We start from the raw sequence: 15,311 nt of genomic DNA, 5'->3' as shown, positions 1-15,311 counted from the left end.
CTTTAAATAAAATAATGTATCATTATTTAATTTTTTTAAAAATTTGGGGTGTTATATCTCACCCACCTTACAAAAATTTTTGTCCTCAAAAATTGATACAAAACAAAAGATATTTCATATAATTTCATTTTTTTTAAACACATTTAAAGAAGAAGCAAAAATATCTTAGCATATATACATATATACAATTTTCAAATACTTTGATAGTCATATGGCATAAAGATACAATATCTCAGAGAAAGGACAAGCAACTCAGACGAGGTTCATAAAGATTTCAATGATTCACTTTGACGCATTAAACATGTCCAAATTACATCAAAGAATATACGAGTCAAGAAGAGGAGTTTAAACAATACAAGGCAGATATCCAAGAAATTTAAGAATACATATGCAGTCAGGATCAAATGAGAAAGCATATGAACAAGGAAATAGGGTTGGAGAATAACCAGTTAACTCTCTTCAGGAAAGAAATCTCGAACTAGAACCTCAAGGCAAACCATGAAAGAACAGATATGAAACCGAGTAACATCAAGAAATTAACTCCTAACGTTCCCAAAACTCACGATTCACATTACCTATTACTTCTATTTCGTCTATGATAATTCATTAGTGTTTCCATATACATGAATCATTAGTATTAAGTTGGCCAGACCTAATACCATGAGAGATGGAACGGTTGACTAACAGCATTAATCAATAGACAATCAGGCATCTGAAACTCAAATTCTTGTCACTAGGACAAGTCCTACTGCATGACAGACACTCAGAGTATGCAGTAAAGCATAGTCATTCCATTCCCAAGGCTCTAATAGGAATGAACTGCTCTGATACCATAATGTAACACCCTCACTTTAGCACGTCATGATCGTACCAAAAATAAGGGGTTACTAACCTGTTTTCCTTTATTATCTATTTAATATTGAGCCTTTACGTCGATATCGCGTTTCGATTTTTAAGAAAAATCTAGAAAATGTGATTTTATTAATTAAAACCACATATCAAAGATCTTCAAGTAATAGTAATCACATAGTTATTACTAATAATAAATTTCATACAAACAAATTCAGTATAAAACTCGAAAACATTACTTATCCCTCTGGGTAAAATAAACTCCTAATTAACAGAGGCGAGGGAACTCTATGAAAATAACTCAACTCAGATAAAACTAATAACCATCCGCAGCTTCAAGCTGAGTCTTCGAACCTGTTTCACTGAAAGGGTTGAAGATTTTTGGGGTGAGAACAAACCACACGTTCTCAGCAGGGAATGGGAATGCCATAAAAGTAATGAATTTAATGCAAATAATTAACTTACTTAATAAAACTATTTTGTTAAACCTTTGGAAATACTTTTATTTCTACTTTAGATAAATAATTACTTTTCTTTAAATTTCTAAACTCAAAAAAGATTTTAATCACAAAATTAATCATGTTAACCATCTCTCAGCCACATAATCATATTTCAACCACAACATCTCCCCTCAACACATCTGTGAACTAACAGCCCAAGTAAGGGATTCAAACCAACATACAAACAAGTCAAACAGCACAATCACAGAAAAGTAATACAAGCAAACTCAACCAAATACAAATGTGCAAACAACATGATGCATGTCTACTCCTAATGCAGGCAATGAGCTCATGTGTCGGTTGCCTACCCGCTCCCGACATTACCCGGGCACAAGTCCCAGATATGACTTTCCAGACGCATACAGTGTGCTTATAAGTCGTACGGTTAGGCCGCATACAGTGTGACTTTAAGTCGTACGGCTAGGCCGCATACAGTGTGACTTTCCAAATCAATAAGCGTACATCTGGAAAACAGTTCTCAGTGTATGGGCCTCCCCACTTTACATTTGGCACTAAGGCCTAAACAATGTCACATCTGCTCTCCTGTGGCAGTCATTTCATTAATTCATATATTCCTTTAATCTTTGTTCTCTCTCTCCTGTGGCAGAGATTCCTTTAATTATCTTTCTTTCCTTTACTTTACGTTCTTCCTCTTCTTTTCTTTCTTATCAAACCGAACTCAAAACATAACTTAAAGCAAAATTCCTTCTCAAAAGATTGAGTTTAAAACATCATACTTTTCTTAATAAATCGGTTTGAAAACAAAACTCTTTTCGTAATAAATCGAAATCAAGTAATATTCTTAATTAAATTTGCTTTTAAATAACACTTTAAATAAAGTCTTAGAGTTTTATAAAAATTTGGCAACATTACTTTAAAATTCGGGTTTTGTCACCCTTCAAGGATCCCAACCTAACCACCTTTCAAACCCTTTTCAAAACATTTTCAAGTAACAAATCATTTTTAATATTCACACAGTTCAAAATATCAAATAGAATCAAATCATTTTCTTTAAAGTTAAGCATCTTTCTATTTCAATAAAATTGGCCCGTTTCAAATCTTATGCTTTTGAAATTAAAGGAAATTCATTTCTTCATTCAGACTTTATAAATCCCTCCAACCATACTCGTTTAACATTTAATACTAACCAAAATCACATTCTTGCGTATTTTTACCAGCCCTTCATCAGCACCTATTCATCATCATACTAATACCAAAATCAGTTACCATCCACTTCCATAACCATAAATTCCAATATCAAACACAGTCTCAATTCAAATCCAATTCATAAACTCAAATCACATTTCAATTTAGCAAGCAACACCAAATTGACCAACACTCACAATTACAAACAATTCTCATCATTTAGACACACAAAATGCGTGTAAATTATTTGCAATTACTCAATAAGTCTTTTGGCATTCTTAAATTAAAAACTTGTAATTTTAAAAACGAAACCCCCTACCTCCGTATGAAATCAAAATCAACGAAAGCTCCGAAAAAACTTTCAGACCGAGCTGCTGAAGAGGAAAGCGTCAGAAATCATCTGTGCCTCCTAGAATTCCAGTTGGCCGAACTCAAGAGGACTGGAGAGCTACGTCACCGTCGACTTCTATCGGACAAAAATAACGCCAACATGTAAAAGAGGAGAATACAAATACTTTTATCGGATTTAATTTTTTGTTAGAGTTACGGATCTCAAGAAATCGAAACCAAAAGATCAAAGGGAGTCATGATTTCCTCCCTCACCCACGGTCTCTCTCTCGGCCTTTCTTTCTTCTCCCTGTCCGTGGCAATAATGAATTAATGAAAAGAGATAGGTAGAGATTTTGATTAGTGAGGATGGTGAGGTGTCATTGTTATATATGTGTAGATGTATGCATATGAGCCACGTTTCAATCTCTTTTCTTTGATTCCCTTAAAGGCTCACGGTTATATATATATATGGAACTAAGGTAATGAATATAATAAATGGTGATTTGGTGGCATTGGTTATATATATGTATATATACATATAAGCTATGCTTCATTTCCTTTCTATCTTTTGCTCTAAATGGCTTCGGCCACTTCTTTTTTCTTTCTTTTAAACATTAATAATAATAATAATAATAATAATAATAATAATAATAATAATATATATTTAAGTATCTTATTATAATAATAAAAATAATTTAAAAATTTTAATAGATTTTAAACTTAAATTATCATAAAATTTAATTTAATTACTTTTAGAAGAATAATATTCTTTAAATAAAATAATACATCATTATTTAATTTTTTCAAAAATTCAGGGTGTTATACGCGCACGCCGATAGCGCCACCTGCCCTCCTGGTACATATTCCAGAGAGTTGGGCCAACCTTGGGTTGACACTGTGCCCCGCGCATAATCTCGCCCACGCGTGCGCGCACTTGGCGCGTACGCGTCGCAAAAAAAAAGAGTTTTTTTCTCTTCCATTTTCTTTTGTTTATCGCATTCGTATACTTCTATTCTTTACATTCCAATTTTGTTTCTATATCCTGTTTTCAATTTTTTTTTCTAAGTCTCCTCTTTCAATAATGGTGTTACATTTTCCTACTCAATTGTTGAGAATTTCTTGGTTAATCTTGGTGCTTCTTGACTTGTTTGATATTGTTGGGTGATGTAACTTTTAAATCAATGCTTAATCTTATATGACTCTTATATTCTTTGTGCATTGATATGAACTTGCATGCCTTTCATGACCCACTCTTTCTATTTGAACTTGATGCTTTTGAGTGCTCTTCATGCCTTGACTTTTGGTGCACGAAATTGTGATCCTTGGTAATGGCTCCAAAAACTTGATGCTCTAATCTTAATCATAATTTGTCACAACTTCGATACAACTAACCAGCAAGTGCACTGGGTCGTCTAAGTAATAAAACCTTACGTGAGTAAGGGTCGATCCCACGGAGATTGTCGGCTTGAAGCAAGCTATGGTTACCTTGTAAATCTCGGTCAGGAGGATATCAAATGGTTATAGTATTTTCAAATAATAATAATAAATAAACAGAAAATAAAGATAAAAATACTTATGTAAATCATTGGTGAGAATTTCAGATAAGCGTATAGAGATGCTTTCGTTCCTCTGAATCTCTGCTTTCCCGCTGTCTTCATTCAATCAGTCTTACTCCTCTCCATGGCAGGCTTTCTGTAAGGGCATCACCGTTATCAATGGCTACATCCCATCCTCTCTGTGAAAATGGTCTAAATGCTATGTCACGGCATGGCTAATCATCTGGAGGTTCTCGATCATGCTGGAATAGGATTCACCCTCCTTTTGCATCTGTCACTACGCCCAGCACTCGCGAGTTTGAAGTTCGTCACAGCCATCCCTTCCCAGATCCTACTCGGAATACCACAGACAAGGTTTAGACTTTTCGGATCTCAGGAATGGCCATCCATGGGTTCTAACTTATACCACGAAGATTCTGATTAAGGAATCTATGAGATACTCATTCAATCTAAGGTAGAACAAAAGTGGTTGTCAGGCACGTGTTCATAGGGAATGATGATGACTGTCACGATCACCACATTCATATTGAAGTACGAATGGATATCTTAGAAGTGGAATAAGTTGAATTGAATAGAAAATAGTAGTACTTTGCATTAATTCATGGGGAACAGCAGAGCTCCACACATTAATCTATGGAGTGTAGAAACTCTACCGTTGAAAATACATAAGTGATGAAGGTTCAGGCATGGCCAAATGGCTAGCCCCCAAACGTGATCAATATGATCCAAAGTTGAAGTAAAAATCATAAGATGTCTAATACAATAGTAAAAAGTCCTATTTATACTAAATTAGCTACTAAGGTTTACAGAAGTAAGTAATTGATGCATAAATCCACTTCCGGGGCCCACTTGGTGTGTGCTTGGGCTGAGCTTGAAGTTTACACGTACAGAGGCTTCTTTTGGAGTTGAACGCCAAGTTGTAACGTGTTTTTGGCATTCAACTCTGGTTCGTGAAGTATTTCTGGCGTTTAACTCCAGACTGCAGCGTAGAACTGGCGTTCAACGCCCTTTTGCATCATCTAAACTCGGCCAAAGTATGAACTATTATATATTGCTGGAAATCCCTGGATGTCTACTTTCCAACGCAATTAGAAGCGCGCCAGTTTGAGTTCTGTAGCTCTAGAAAATCCACTTTGAGTGCAGGGAGGTTAGAATCAAACAGCATCAGCAGTCCTTCTTCTACCTCTGAATCTAAGTTTTGCTCAAGTCCTTCAATTTCAGCCAGAAAATACCTGAAATCACAGAAAAACACAAACTCATAGTAAAATCCAGAAATGTGAATTTAACATAAAAACTAATAAAAACATCCCAAAAAGTAACTAGATCCTACTAAAAACATACTAAAAACAATGCCAAAAAGCGTATAAATTATCCGCTCATCAACTTTACTCTTGCATCAAGTGTTAGTTAATATGCCTTAGCTTATATTGTTTTCTCACTTACATGCGTAGCTAACATGTAGTGAGGACCCTATTCTTATTTGGCATTAGCCCCACCTATGTTATATTTGCTTAATATCTTTGTTATAGGCTTAATTATCCTTCTTTCTCTTTCCTTTTAGGTTGGCCACCAAGAAGGAAAGGAATGGAAAAGCTTTTAAATAGGGCAACAAATAAGTTCATCCGCACAACCTTTTGAAGGAGCTCATCAATTGTAGCAACCCGTCCACCTTGCTCTTCTTTGCATGCACTGAGGACAGTGCAAATCTTTAAGTGTGGGGAGGTCGTCCGACCGATCTCCATGGGTAAAAATTTCTTTCTTTCAACACCAATTCTTGATTTCCTTTGCTAGTTAGTTGTTGCATTGCATAATAGGTTGCATGATTTTGTCCCCTTTGCATGCACATAGATTTTGTCCCCTTTTACAACCACTTTATCAATGCACATAGATTTTGTCCACCTTGCTCTTCTTTGCATGCACATAGATTTTGTCCCCTTTTACAACCACTTTATCAATGCACATAGATTTTTAATTCTTATAGTTTCACATGAGTAGGTATCCAAATTCCCATTGTATTATCATGACACATTCCCTTAATAACTTTTGTTCCCACAATTTCCCATATTTAACTAGCACACACAATTCTATCTTAAGCTAACCAAAGATTCAATTTAGGATATACAGTTATTTTTCCGCTTAAGGCTAGTGATGTGGTGAAATATAGAACAAACGGGATTTAAAGGCTCAAAGTGGTTAACAAAGGTAATTGAAAAGGGTAGGCTTAATTTGGATAAGTGAGTTTAAACAAAAAATGGCCTCAATCATATGCAAGCATACAAATATAATAAATATTGGACATATAGGATGAAACAAAATATAGATTACAATCATAGAGAAGTAAACACACAAGAATAAAATTTTTATGGTTAAATAATGTAACCATGCATAAAGGCTCAAATCTTCACAGGTTGTGTGTTCTTTAGCTCAAAAATCATGTTCCAAATACAACTTCAAGCAGATTTATCGTAAAAATTTTTTTTTAAAATTAGTGAAATTTTGTTCCAAAGATAGAGTCTTAGAAGAAACCTATTGTCTTTATAATCAAGTAGAACATACATGCAACTAACCTATTACTATGCAATTTATCCTATTCTATAAAAGAAAGAAAATCTAACTAAGATATCCTAATTTATTGGTGCTAGGGAAGAGAAATTACCTCCGGAAGTCAGGTACTGACCGACCTCCCCACACTTAAGGCTGTGCACCGTCCTCGGTGCCATCTGTCAAGAACAGGGGTGGGCTGGTAGCAGTATCTCCACAGTCGGGACCATCATGGCTCCCTGTGCTGGTAAAAGAAGTGGAGTCTGGGGTGTCTGAGTCCTTGAAGTGTCCCTTGAGTAGCTCCTTGAGGTGTTTGAATCGGCGCTCGTTACGGCGCTCTCTTAACTTTGTTTTCTGTTCTTGCTGATCCAACCTTTTGATTATCTGCTGGAGCAGTTCGTCTATTGTAGGTGCTTGTGGTGCTGAAGAAGGAGTATCTTCAACCGGTGCAGTAGGAAGGCTTGTAGTGGCCGCTGGAGGTCTGAGGTATTTCCCATTAGGGACATACTGATCATCCCGTGGAAGTATGGCTTTGGTGTCCCCAGCTCTGTAGGAGACTCCGGCTGCTGAGATAAGATCTGAGATCAAGGCGGGAAAAGGTAAGTTGCCCGCGATTTGTACGTGTCCCATGGCATTCCGGATATGTCTTGGTAGATTCAGAGGCTGGTCTGTAAGGATGCACCATAGTAGAACGGCCATGTCCGCAGTGAAGGAGGACTCGTGAGTGCTCAGAAAGACGTAGTGGGACAGGATCTGTGCCCATACGCAAGCCTCCAAGGTAAGTGCTGAAGCCGATATTCCCTTAGGGCGGGTACGATGATATCCGTAGATCCAACGGCTGTCAGGTAGTGCGATAACTCTGAGAACAGCTTCCCAGTCAAATTGGTACATCTGGCGCTTGAGTGCGGCTTCTTGAAAGGCGTCCAATCCTTCTGGAATAGGGGGAAGACCCAGAGCTTTTTGAATGGCCTCTTCTGTAATGGGGACTTGCTTCTGACGGACAAAGACAGACTGCAGGGTAGGCAGGTAGAAGTTAGAGTAGAACTCGACTACCCAAGAAAGATTGACCTGCCTTGGCTGTCTCTGTAGGAAGCCCCATTGTCTTCGGGCAATGTGCGACTCAACAAAAGTAGCAATATTGGGCGGGAGGATAAGAACGTGTTCGTTGTTGTAGCTCCTTTCAGCCAGGATGGGGAACATCTGCTCACAGTAGCGATTGGGAAATCGCGCAGTGTCCTTTGCTTGAAAGACTTTCTCCTTTTCATCAACCTTTATGATCCTCTTAACTCTTTTAGTTGAGGGCTTGACAGCAGTTGAAGAAGGCTCTGTCACTAGTGCTCTTTTAGTTCCTCTTCTTGCTGGTGGTTTGGGAGTAGCTTTCTCTTTTCCTTTCTTGGTGGCCATTCTGAAAAAGGGAGAGAAAGTAAATTAAATTCAAAGAGATATATAGCAAGGAAGAGAATGGAAAAGGTGGTGATGGATGCACATTAGGAGGTAACTGACATTAACACATGCTCATGAGTACATGTGAAAAGTTATCAGTGGAAAATAGCTAGTGCATATAATGACAAGTGAATGCAAGGTGTTTATTGGCATGCCAGAAAAGGGCATGAGTAGCATAGATCAAGTATCACTTTGTAGCAAACCATCACGTTTGTATTGACAATTAAATTTAATTAATACAATAGTAGAGGGAGTTTATGAAAAGCAAGCATAGAATAGTAGAATAGAATAATCTAGAGAAGTGCATAATGCCATATGGGATTTTTCACAAACACATAGCATGCATGGTGAATAAGGTATAGAAAGTATTAAAGTGAACATGCAAGCAACCCTTTTTAAAGAAAATAATATATAATTGCCAAACAATTTGCAACAATCCACAAGCATATAATTAGGAATAATGACTCAAGTAAAATTTTAACACCATGTAAAAAGGAAAGAAGAAAAAAGAAAATATGGATAATGAAAAAAAAAAGGAAAGAAAAGAAAATAACATAAAAAAAATAAGAAGAATGATAGAAAAGGAAAGAGGGAGGAAGAAAATAAAACCTTGTTAATGGAGGTGAGAGAGAGAGAGTGAAAGGGGAGATAGAAGGAAGAAGGGAGAAGGAAGAAATAAGGAGGGAAAAGAAAAATTAGGATTTGGAGAGGAAAAAGATAAGATATTTTGGCAATTAAGTTTGAGCTGTGCGGCGCAAGCGACGCGGCCGCGTGGGGCACGCGTTCGCGTGATTGCGCTTTAGTTCAGGTGACGCGGTCGCGTCGGTCACGCGGTCGCGTGACCCATGTTGTGCTTCTGGCGCGAGTGCAACCTCGCGCCTGCGCAACTCTCTGTTCAAATGTATTTATTTGCCAAATTTGGGGTGACGCGATCGCGTGGGGCATGCGATCGCGTGAGTGGGCTTCAGAAAGGAACGACGCGGACGCGTGAGCCAGGCGTCCGCGTGGATAGAATTGTGCGTTCAGCACCAATCCAGCACCACTCTCGCACAATAATTTGTTGTGCACCTTTTTTACGTCGAAAATCAGGGCACGCGGCCGCGTCGGTCACGCGGTCACGTGGGAGGCCATTATTCCCAAGCGACGCGGACGTGTCAGCGACGCAATCGCGTGGGTCAATTTTGCGCCACTGGCACGCCTCCAGCCACGCTCCAGCGTGACTCTCTGTTTGTTTTTTATTTTTCTCCCTTCTCCTTGCGACGCGGACGCGTCGCTGATGCGGTCGCGTCGCGTGGCGTTTTTTTTTTTTTTTTAATAAGAATATGCAAATGCAGATGCATGAAATGTACTGATAAAGAGAAGAGTTATTGAATAGAAAAACTAAAAATAAAGAAAAGAACGATCATACCATGTTGGGTTGTCTCCCACCTAGCACTTTGCTTTAACGTCCGTAAGTTGGACGCTCCACTATCTCAATCTTCTGCTACGTGGGGATCTTCCAAGAGGAAGATCTCAAGCTCCTTGTTTTTCTGCATCTTCTCGCCATGGTATAGCTTCAGACGTTGTCCATTAACTTTGATAAGGTCAGAACTTGAAGGATGACTTAGGTGATAAACTCCGTACGGTTCGGCCTTCTCTACTCTATATGGACCTTTCCATCTTGATCTCAACTTACCCGGCATGAGCCTCAGTCGAGATTTGTAAAGGAGGACTAAATCTCCAGGTTGGAACTCTTTTTTCTTGATGTGCTGATCATGTACAGCCTTCATCTTCTCCTTGTATAGTCTTGAGTTCTCATAAGCTTCTAGGCGAAGGCTCTCTAGTTCTTGCAGTTGCAACTTCCTTTCAGCTCCGGCTTTCTCAATTCCCATGTGGCACTCCTTGACTGCCCAAAGGGCTCTGTGCTCTACTTCAACTGGGAGATGGCAAGCATTTCCATAAACTAAGCAGAAAGGACTCATCCCAATGGGTGTTTTGTATGCTGTCCTATATGCCCAGAGTGCATCTTGTAGCCTGGTGCTCTAGTCGTTTCTATGAGGTTTGACTATCTTCTGCAAGATACACTTTATCTCTCTGTTTGACACCTCGGCTTGCCCATTGGTCTGAGGATGGTATGCTGTCGCAACCTTATGAATTATCCCATGCTTCTTCATTAATACTGTTAGTCTCCTGTTACAAAAATGGGTGCCTTGATCGCTCACGATTACTCATGGTGATCCAAAGCGGCAAATAATATGGTTTCTCACAAAGGAAACAATAGTATTAGCATCGTCAGTGCGGGTAGGAATTGCTTCCACCCATTTGGAAACGTAATCCACAGCTAACAATATATAAAAATAACCATTAGAATTTGGAAATGGACCCATGAAATCAATGCCCCAAACATCAAAAATTTCACAGAAAAGCATAGTTTGTTGAGGCATTTCATCCCTCCTGGATATATTACCAAATTTTTGGCATGGGAGACAAGATTTACAAAACTCAGCAACGTCTCTAAAAAGAGTAGGCCACCAGAATCCACAGTCTAAGATCTTTCTAACTGTTCGTTGAGGGCCAAAATGCCCTCCACTCTCAGATGAGTGACAGGCCTCTAGAATGGACTGGAATTCTGATTGAGATACACAACGTCTAATTACCTGATCAGCGCCACATCTCCATAAATATGGGTCATCCCATATATAATATTTAGACTCGCTTTTCAGCTTGTCTCTTTGATGCTTAGAAAAGTTTGGAGGAAATGTGCGGCTAACTAGATAATTAGCTACAGGTGCATACCAAGGGAATACCTCATATACTGCTTGCAAGCTATCAAATGGAAAATTATCATCTATAGGAGTAGAATCATCCTTAATGTGCTCAAGGCGACTCAAGTGGTCTGCCACTAAATTCTGGTTACCACTTCTATCCTTTATTTCTAAATCAAATTCTTATAATAGCAGGATCCAACGTATAAGCCTTGGTTTGGACTCCTTTTTAGCTAATAGATACTTTAAAGCTGCGTGGTCCGAATATACTACTACTCTAGTACCAAGTAAATAAGCTCGGAATTTATCCAGAGCAAAAACAATAGTAAGAAGCTCTTTCTCAGTAGTAGTATAATTGGACTGGGAAGCGTCTAAAGTCTTAGACGCATAAGCAATAACAAAAGGATCCTTACCTTCACGCTGAGCCAGCGCTGCTCCTACTGCATGGTTGGAAGCATCGCACATGATTTCAAACGGCTGGCTCCAGTCTGATCCTCTCACAATTGGAGCTTGAGTCAGGGCGGCCTTCAACTTATCAAACGCTTGTTTGCAATCCTCACTGAACTCGAACTCAACATCCTTCTGCATTAATCTGGATAAAGGAAGTGCTACCTTACTAAAGTCCTTAATAAATCTCCTGTAAAAACCTGCATGGCCAAGGAACGAACGGACTTCCCTCACAGAGGAGGGGTAAGGTAAACTAGAAATAACATTCACCTTTGCTGGATCCACAGAAATGCCATTATTAGATACCACATGTCCTAATACAATCCCTTGTTTTACCATAAAATGACATTTTTCAAAATTCAATACAAGGTTTGTATTAACACATCTATCTAATACTCTAGATAATCCATCTAAGCAAAGGCTAAAAGAATCACCATAAACGCTAAAATCATCCATAAAAACCTCCATACAGTCCTCAATAAGATCAGAGAAAAGACTCATCATGCACCTTTGGAAAGTAGCTGGTGCATTGCACAAGCCAAAGGGCATTCTCTTGTAAGCATAAGTCCCAAAAGGACATGTAAAAGTGGTCTTTTCCTGATCCTCAGGAGCTATATGAATCTGGAAATAACCTGTGTAACCATCTAAAAAGTAATAATGTGATTTACCTGACAGGCGATCCAGCATTTGATCAATGAATGGAAGTGGGTAGTGGTCCTTACGGGTGGCTTGGTTGAGACGCCTATAATCAATGCAGACTCTCCAAGCGTTCTGAACTCTAGTTGCTATGAGCTCTCCATGCTCATTCTTCACTGTAGTGACTCCAGACTTCTTGGGCACCACTTGTACTGGGCTAACCCATTCACTGTCTGAAATAGGATAGATGATACCTGCTTCCAACAGTCTGGTCACTTCCTTTTTGACAACTTCCAAGATAGTGGGGTTCAATCTCCTTTGGGGTTGACGGACTGGTCTTGCTCCCTCTTCTAAAAATATTCTGTGCTCACATACTTGAGGGTTGATGCCTGCTATGTCTGCCAAACTTCACCCAATTGCCTTCTTATGCCTCCTCAGTACATCAAGTAACTGCTCTTCTTGTTGAGAAGTGAGTTCCCTTGCAATGATAATTGGAAACTTCTGCTCATCTTCAAGATAAGCATATTTGAGATGTGGAGGAAGAGGTTTTAATTCCAACTTCTGATCATGGGCAGGTTCTGGATTATCTGGAGCTTGTAAAAATGTTGAAGTGCCCTCATTGTCAGTCAAGAAGGTCCCCACACTTGGATCTTGTCCAGTGTGCCTCTCTTCTAACTCTTCCTTGTGAACTTCAGCTACAGTTTCATCTATGACATCACACTGGAAGATAGAATGATCTTCTGGAGGGTTGTTTATGACTCCATTCAGATTGAAGATTACTATTTGGTCATCTATTTCAAAAGAGTATGTTCCTAAAAAAGCATCCAATTTGAATTTTGATGTCTTCAGGAATGGTCTTCCAAGTAGGATTGATGATGGCTTATCTGAGTCATTATGGGGCATCTCCAAGATATAAAAATCAGTGGGGAATGTAAGCCCTTTAATGTTCACCAAAACATCTTTAGCAACTCCAGCCACTGTAATAATGCTTTTATCTGCTAACACAAAACGAGCTGCCGACCTTTTTAAGGGAGGGAGCCTCAAAATATCATATATAGACAAAGGCATTATACTAACACATGCTACTAAATCACACATGCAATCATAAATCACTACACCACCAATAGTACAACTAACTATACAAGGACCTGGGTCATTGCACTTTTCAGGTAATCCTCCCATTAAAGCAGATATGGAACTACCTAAAGGAATAGTTTCTAATTCATTAATTTTGTCTTTATGTATACATAAATCTTTTAGAAACTTTGCATATTTAGGTACCTGTTGAATAACATCAAAGAGAGGAACAGTTACCTCAACCTTTTTGAATATTTCTACCATTTTGGGATCGGGTTCCAGCTGCTTCCTGGGCTTCCTTACAAGTTGTGGAAATGGAATGGGAGTGGTGTTTTCTGCAGTGTCTGTGCCTTTTGGTGCTTCCTCCTGTGGTTGGGCTTCTTCTTTTTCAGCTATGTCCTGTATGTCCTCTTCCTCTTCAACATCTTCTATCTCTACTACCTCTTCAGCTGAGGTGTGTTCTGGTGGGCTTAGCTCCTCCTGATTCCTCTCCTACAGTGTAGTTCTGGACCTTAGGGTGATGGCATTAATGCCTCCCTTTGGATTGGGTACTGGTTGAAAGGGGATTCCAGTGGAGCTCGAAGGTTGGTTACTGAAATTTTTCATTGATCAAATATGTGAGGCGAGAGCTTGTACAGCAGAGGTCAGACCATTTAGAGTGGCACTAAGGTTGTTTTCCATGGTCTGTTGTCTCCTATCAATAGAATGTAGTAACTCATCATTAGCAGATGAAGAAGGATAAGTGATTTGAGAGGGCTGTTGTTGGGTATTCTGTGGTCCTTGGGATTGCCTCAGGTGAGGTGCTCTGTAAGGTTGGTTCTGCTGCCTGTTGTTGTTATTATTCCACCTCTGGTTTCCCTGATTATCTCTGCCTCCTCTGTTATTGTTGTTCCTCCAATTCTGGTTAGAATTATCCTACCATCCCTGGTTATGATTTTTACCTTGATTGTACCCTTGGTTGGGGCGGTCATAGAAGTTATGAGTGGATGCCACCATGTTGTCTTCCTGCTGGAGCTGCGGGCATTCATCAGCATAATGGCTATAATCAGCACAAATTCTACAAACTCTCTGCGGGACTAACTGTTGGCTTTGCTGTGGTGGAGGAGGTTGAGCTTGCTGAACTTGTTGTTGATTCAATTGCATCTGCTTCAGCAAGTTGGTTATTTCACAGATACTCTGAGCTAGAGCAGCAGTCTCTCTGCTAGAGGATACTTCTGCGACGGCTTTTGAATGGCCTTGTTTCTGCCTGTGGTTCCTAGTAGATTCAGCTAAGTCGCTGATCAATTGCCATGCCTCATCAGTGGTCTTGTACTTCTTCATAGACCCATTGCTAGAACTTTCCAATGTGGTCTTATCTTGGGGCCTCCTGCCCTGTGTGATATAGCTGAGTAACACTATCTTGTCAATCTTGTGGTGGGGACATGCTTCCAGAAGATTATTGAAGCGCTCCCAATATTCAAAGAGAGTCTCGTTGTCATCCTGAACAATCGTGGAAATGTCTTTCCTCAGTTTATCAGTAACTTCAGATGGAAATAATTTTTCCAAAAATTCTTTTCTGAGTGTATCCTAGTTGGATACATTTGCTAGGGGTTGAGTGTAGTACCTCTCTCTTGCTTTTCCCTCAAGAGAAAACGGGAAAGCTTTCAGCAAAATTGAAGTTTCATCTGCACCATGGCGCCTGACAGTAGAACAGGCTGCTTGGAAATCTCTCAGGTGCTTGATAGGCTCTTGAGCAGGTAAGCCATGAAACTTGGGCATCAAATTGAGCAATGCGGTCTTTATTTCAAAATCTGTAGCCACCGCTGGGTGATGCGCTTGAAACGGTTGCATTGTAAAATCAGGGGCTCCTTCCTCCTGGATAGTAATTCTCCTAAGTTCTGCCATGTCGTCTGCACGTGAATCAACCAAATCAGTAGAACGGGGGCTGGTTTCTTCTTCAACTGACGTTTCAGATCCGCCCTCAGAGAGGACTAACTGACGCCGAGCTCGCCTTATTCGTGAAATAGTCCTTTCAATTTCAGGATCGAATATTGGCAAGCTTG

General features: G+C 39.4%; 1 protein-coding gene across 1 annotated transcript; it reads right to left on the bottom strand.

Annotated features, from left to right (window-relative positions):
- Nucleotides 1–7,072: 7,072 nt before the first annotated feature.
- On the bottom strand, nt 7,073–7,813 carry LOC148555306 (uncharacterized). The gene has a single exon (XM_088490057.1). It carries the CDS (start codon nt 7,811–7,813, stop codon nt 7,073–7,075), a length of 741 nt encoding a protein of 246 aa, XP_088346183.1.
- Between the last annotated feature and the right edge of the window lie 7,498 nt (nt 7,814–15,311).

This window comes from Arachis ipaensis, chromosome B6 (genome assembly GCF_059453495.1).
Source record: "Arachis ipaensis isolate K30076 ecotype BB chromosome B6, ASM5945349v1, whole genome shotgun sequence".
Classification (NCBI taxonomy): Eukaryota; Viridiplantae; Streptophyta; class Magnoliopsida; order Fabales; family Fabaceae; genus Arachis; species Arachis ipaensis.
This window is presented reverse-complemented; position numbering and strand designations above follow the sequence as displayed.

Coding starts and splice junctions, on each gene's coding strand:
- LOC148555306 (XM_088490057.1), bottom strand. CDS start 7,813: ATGTACCAATTTGACTGGGAAGCTGTTCTCAGAGTTATCGCACTACCT.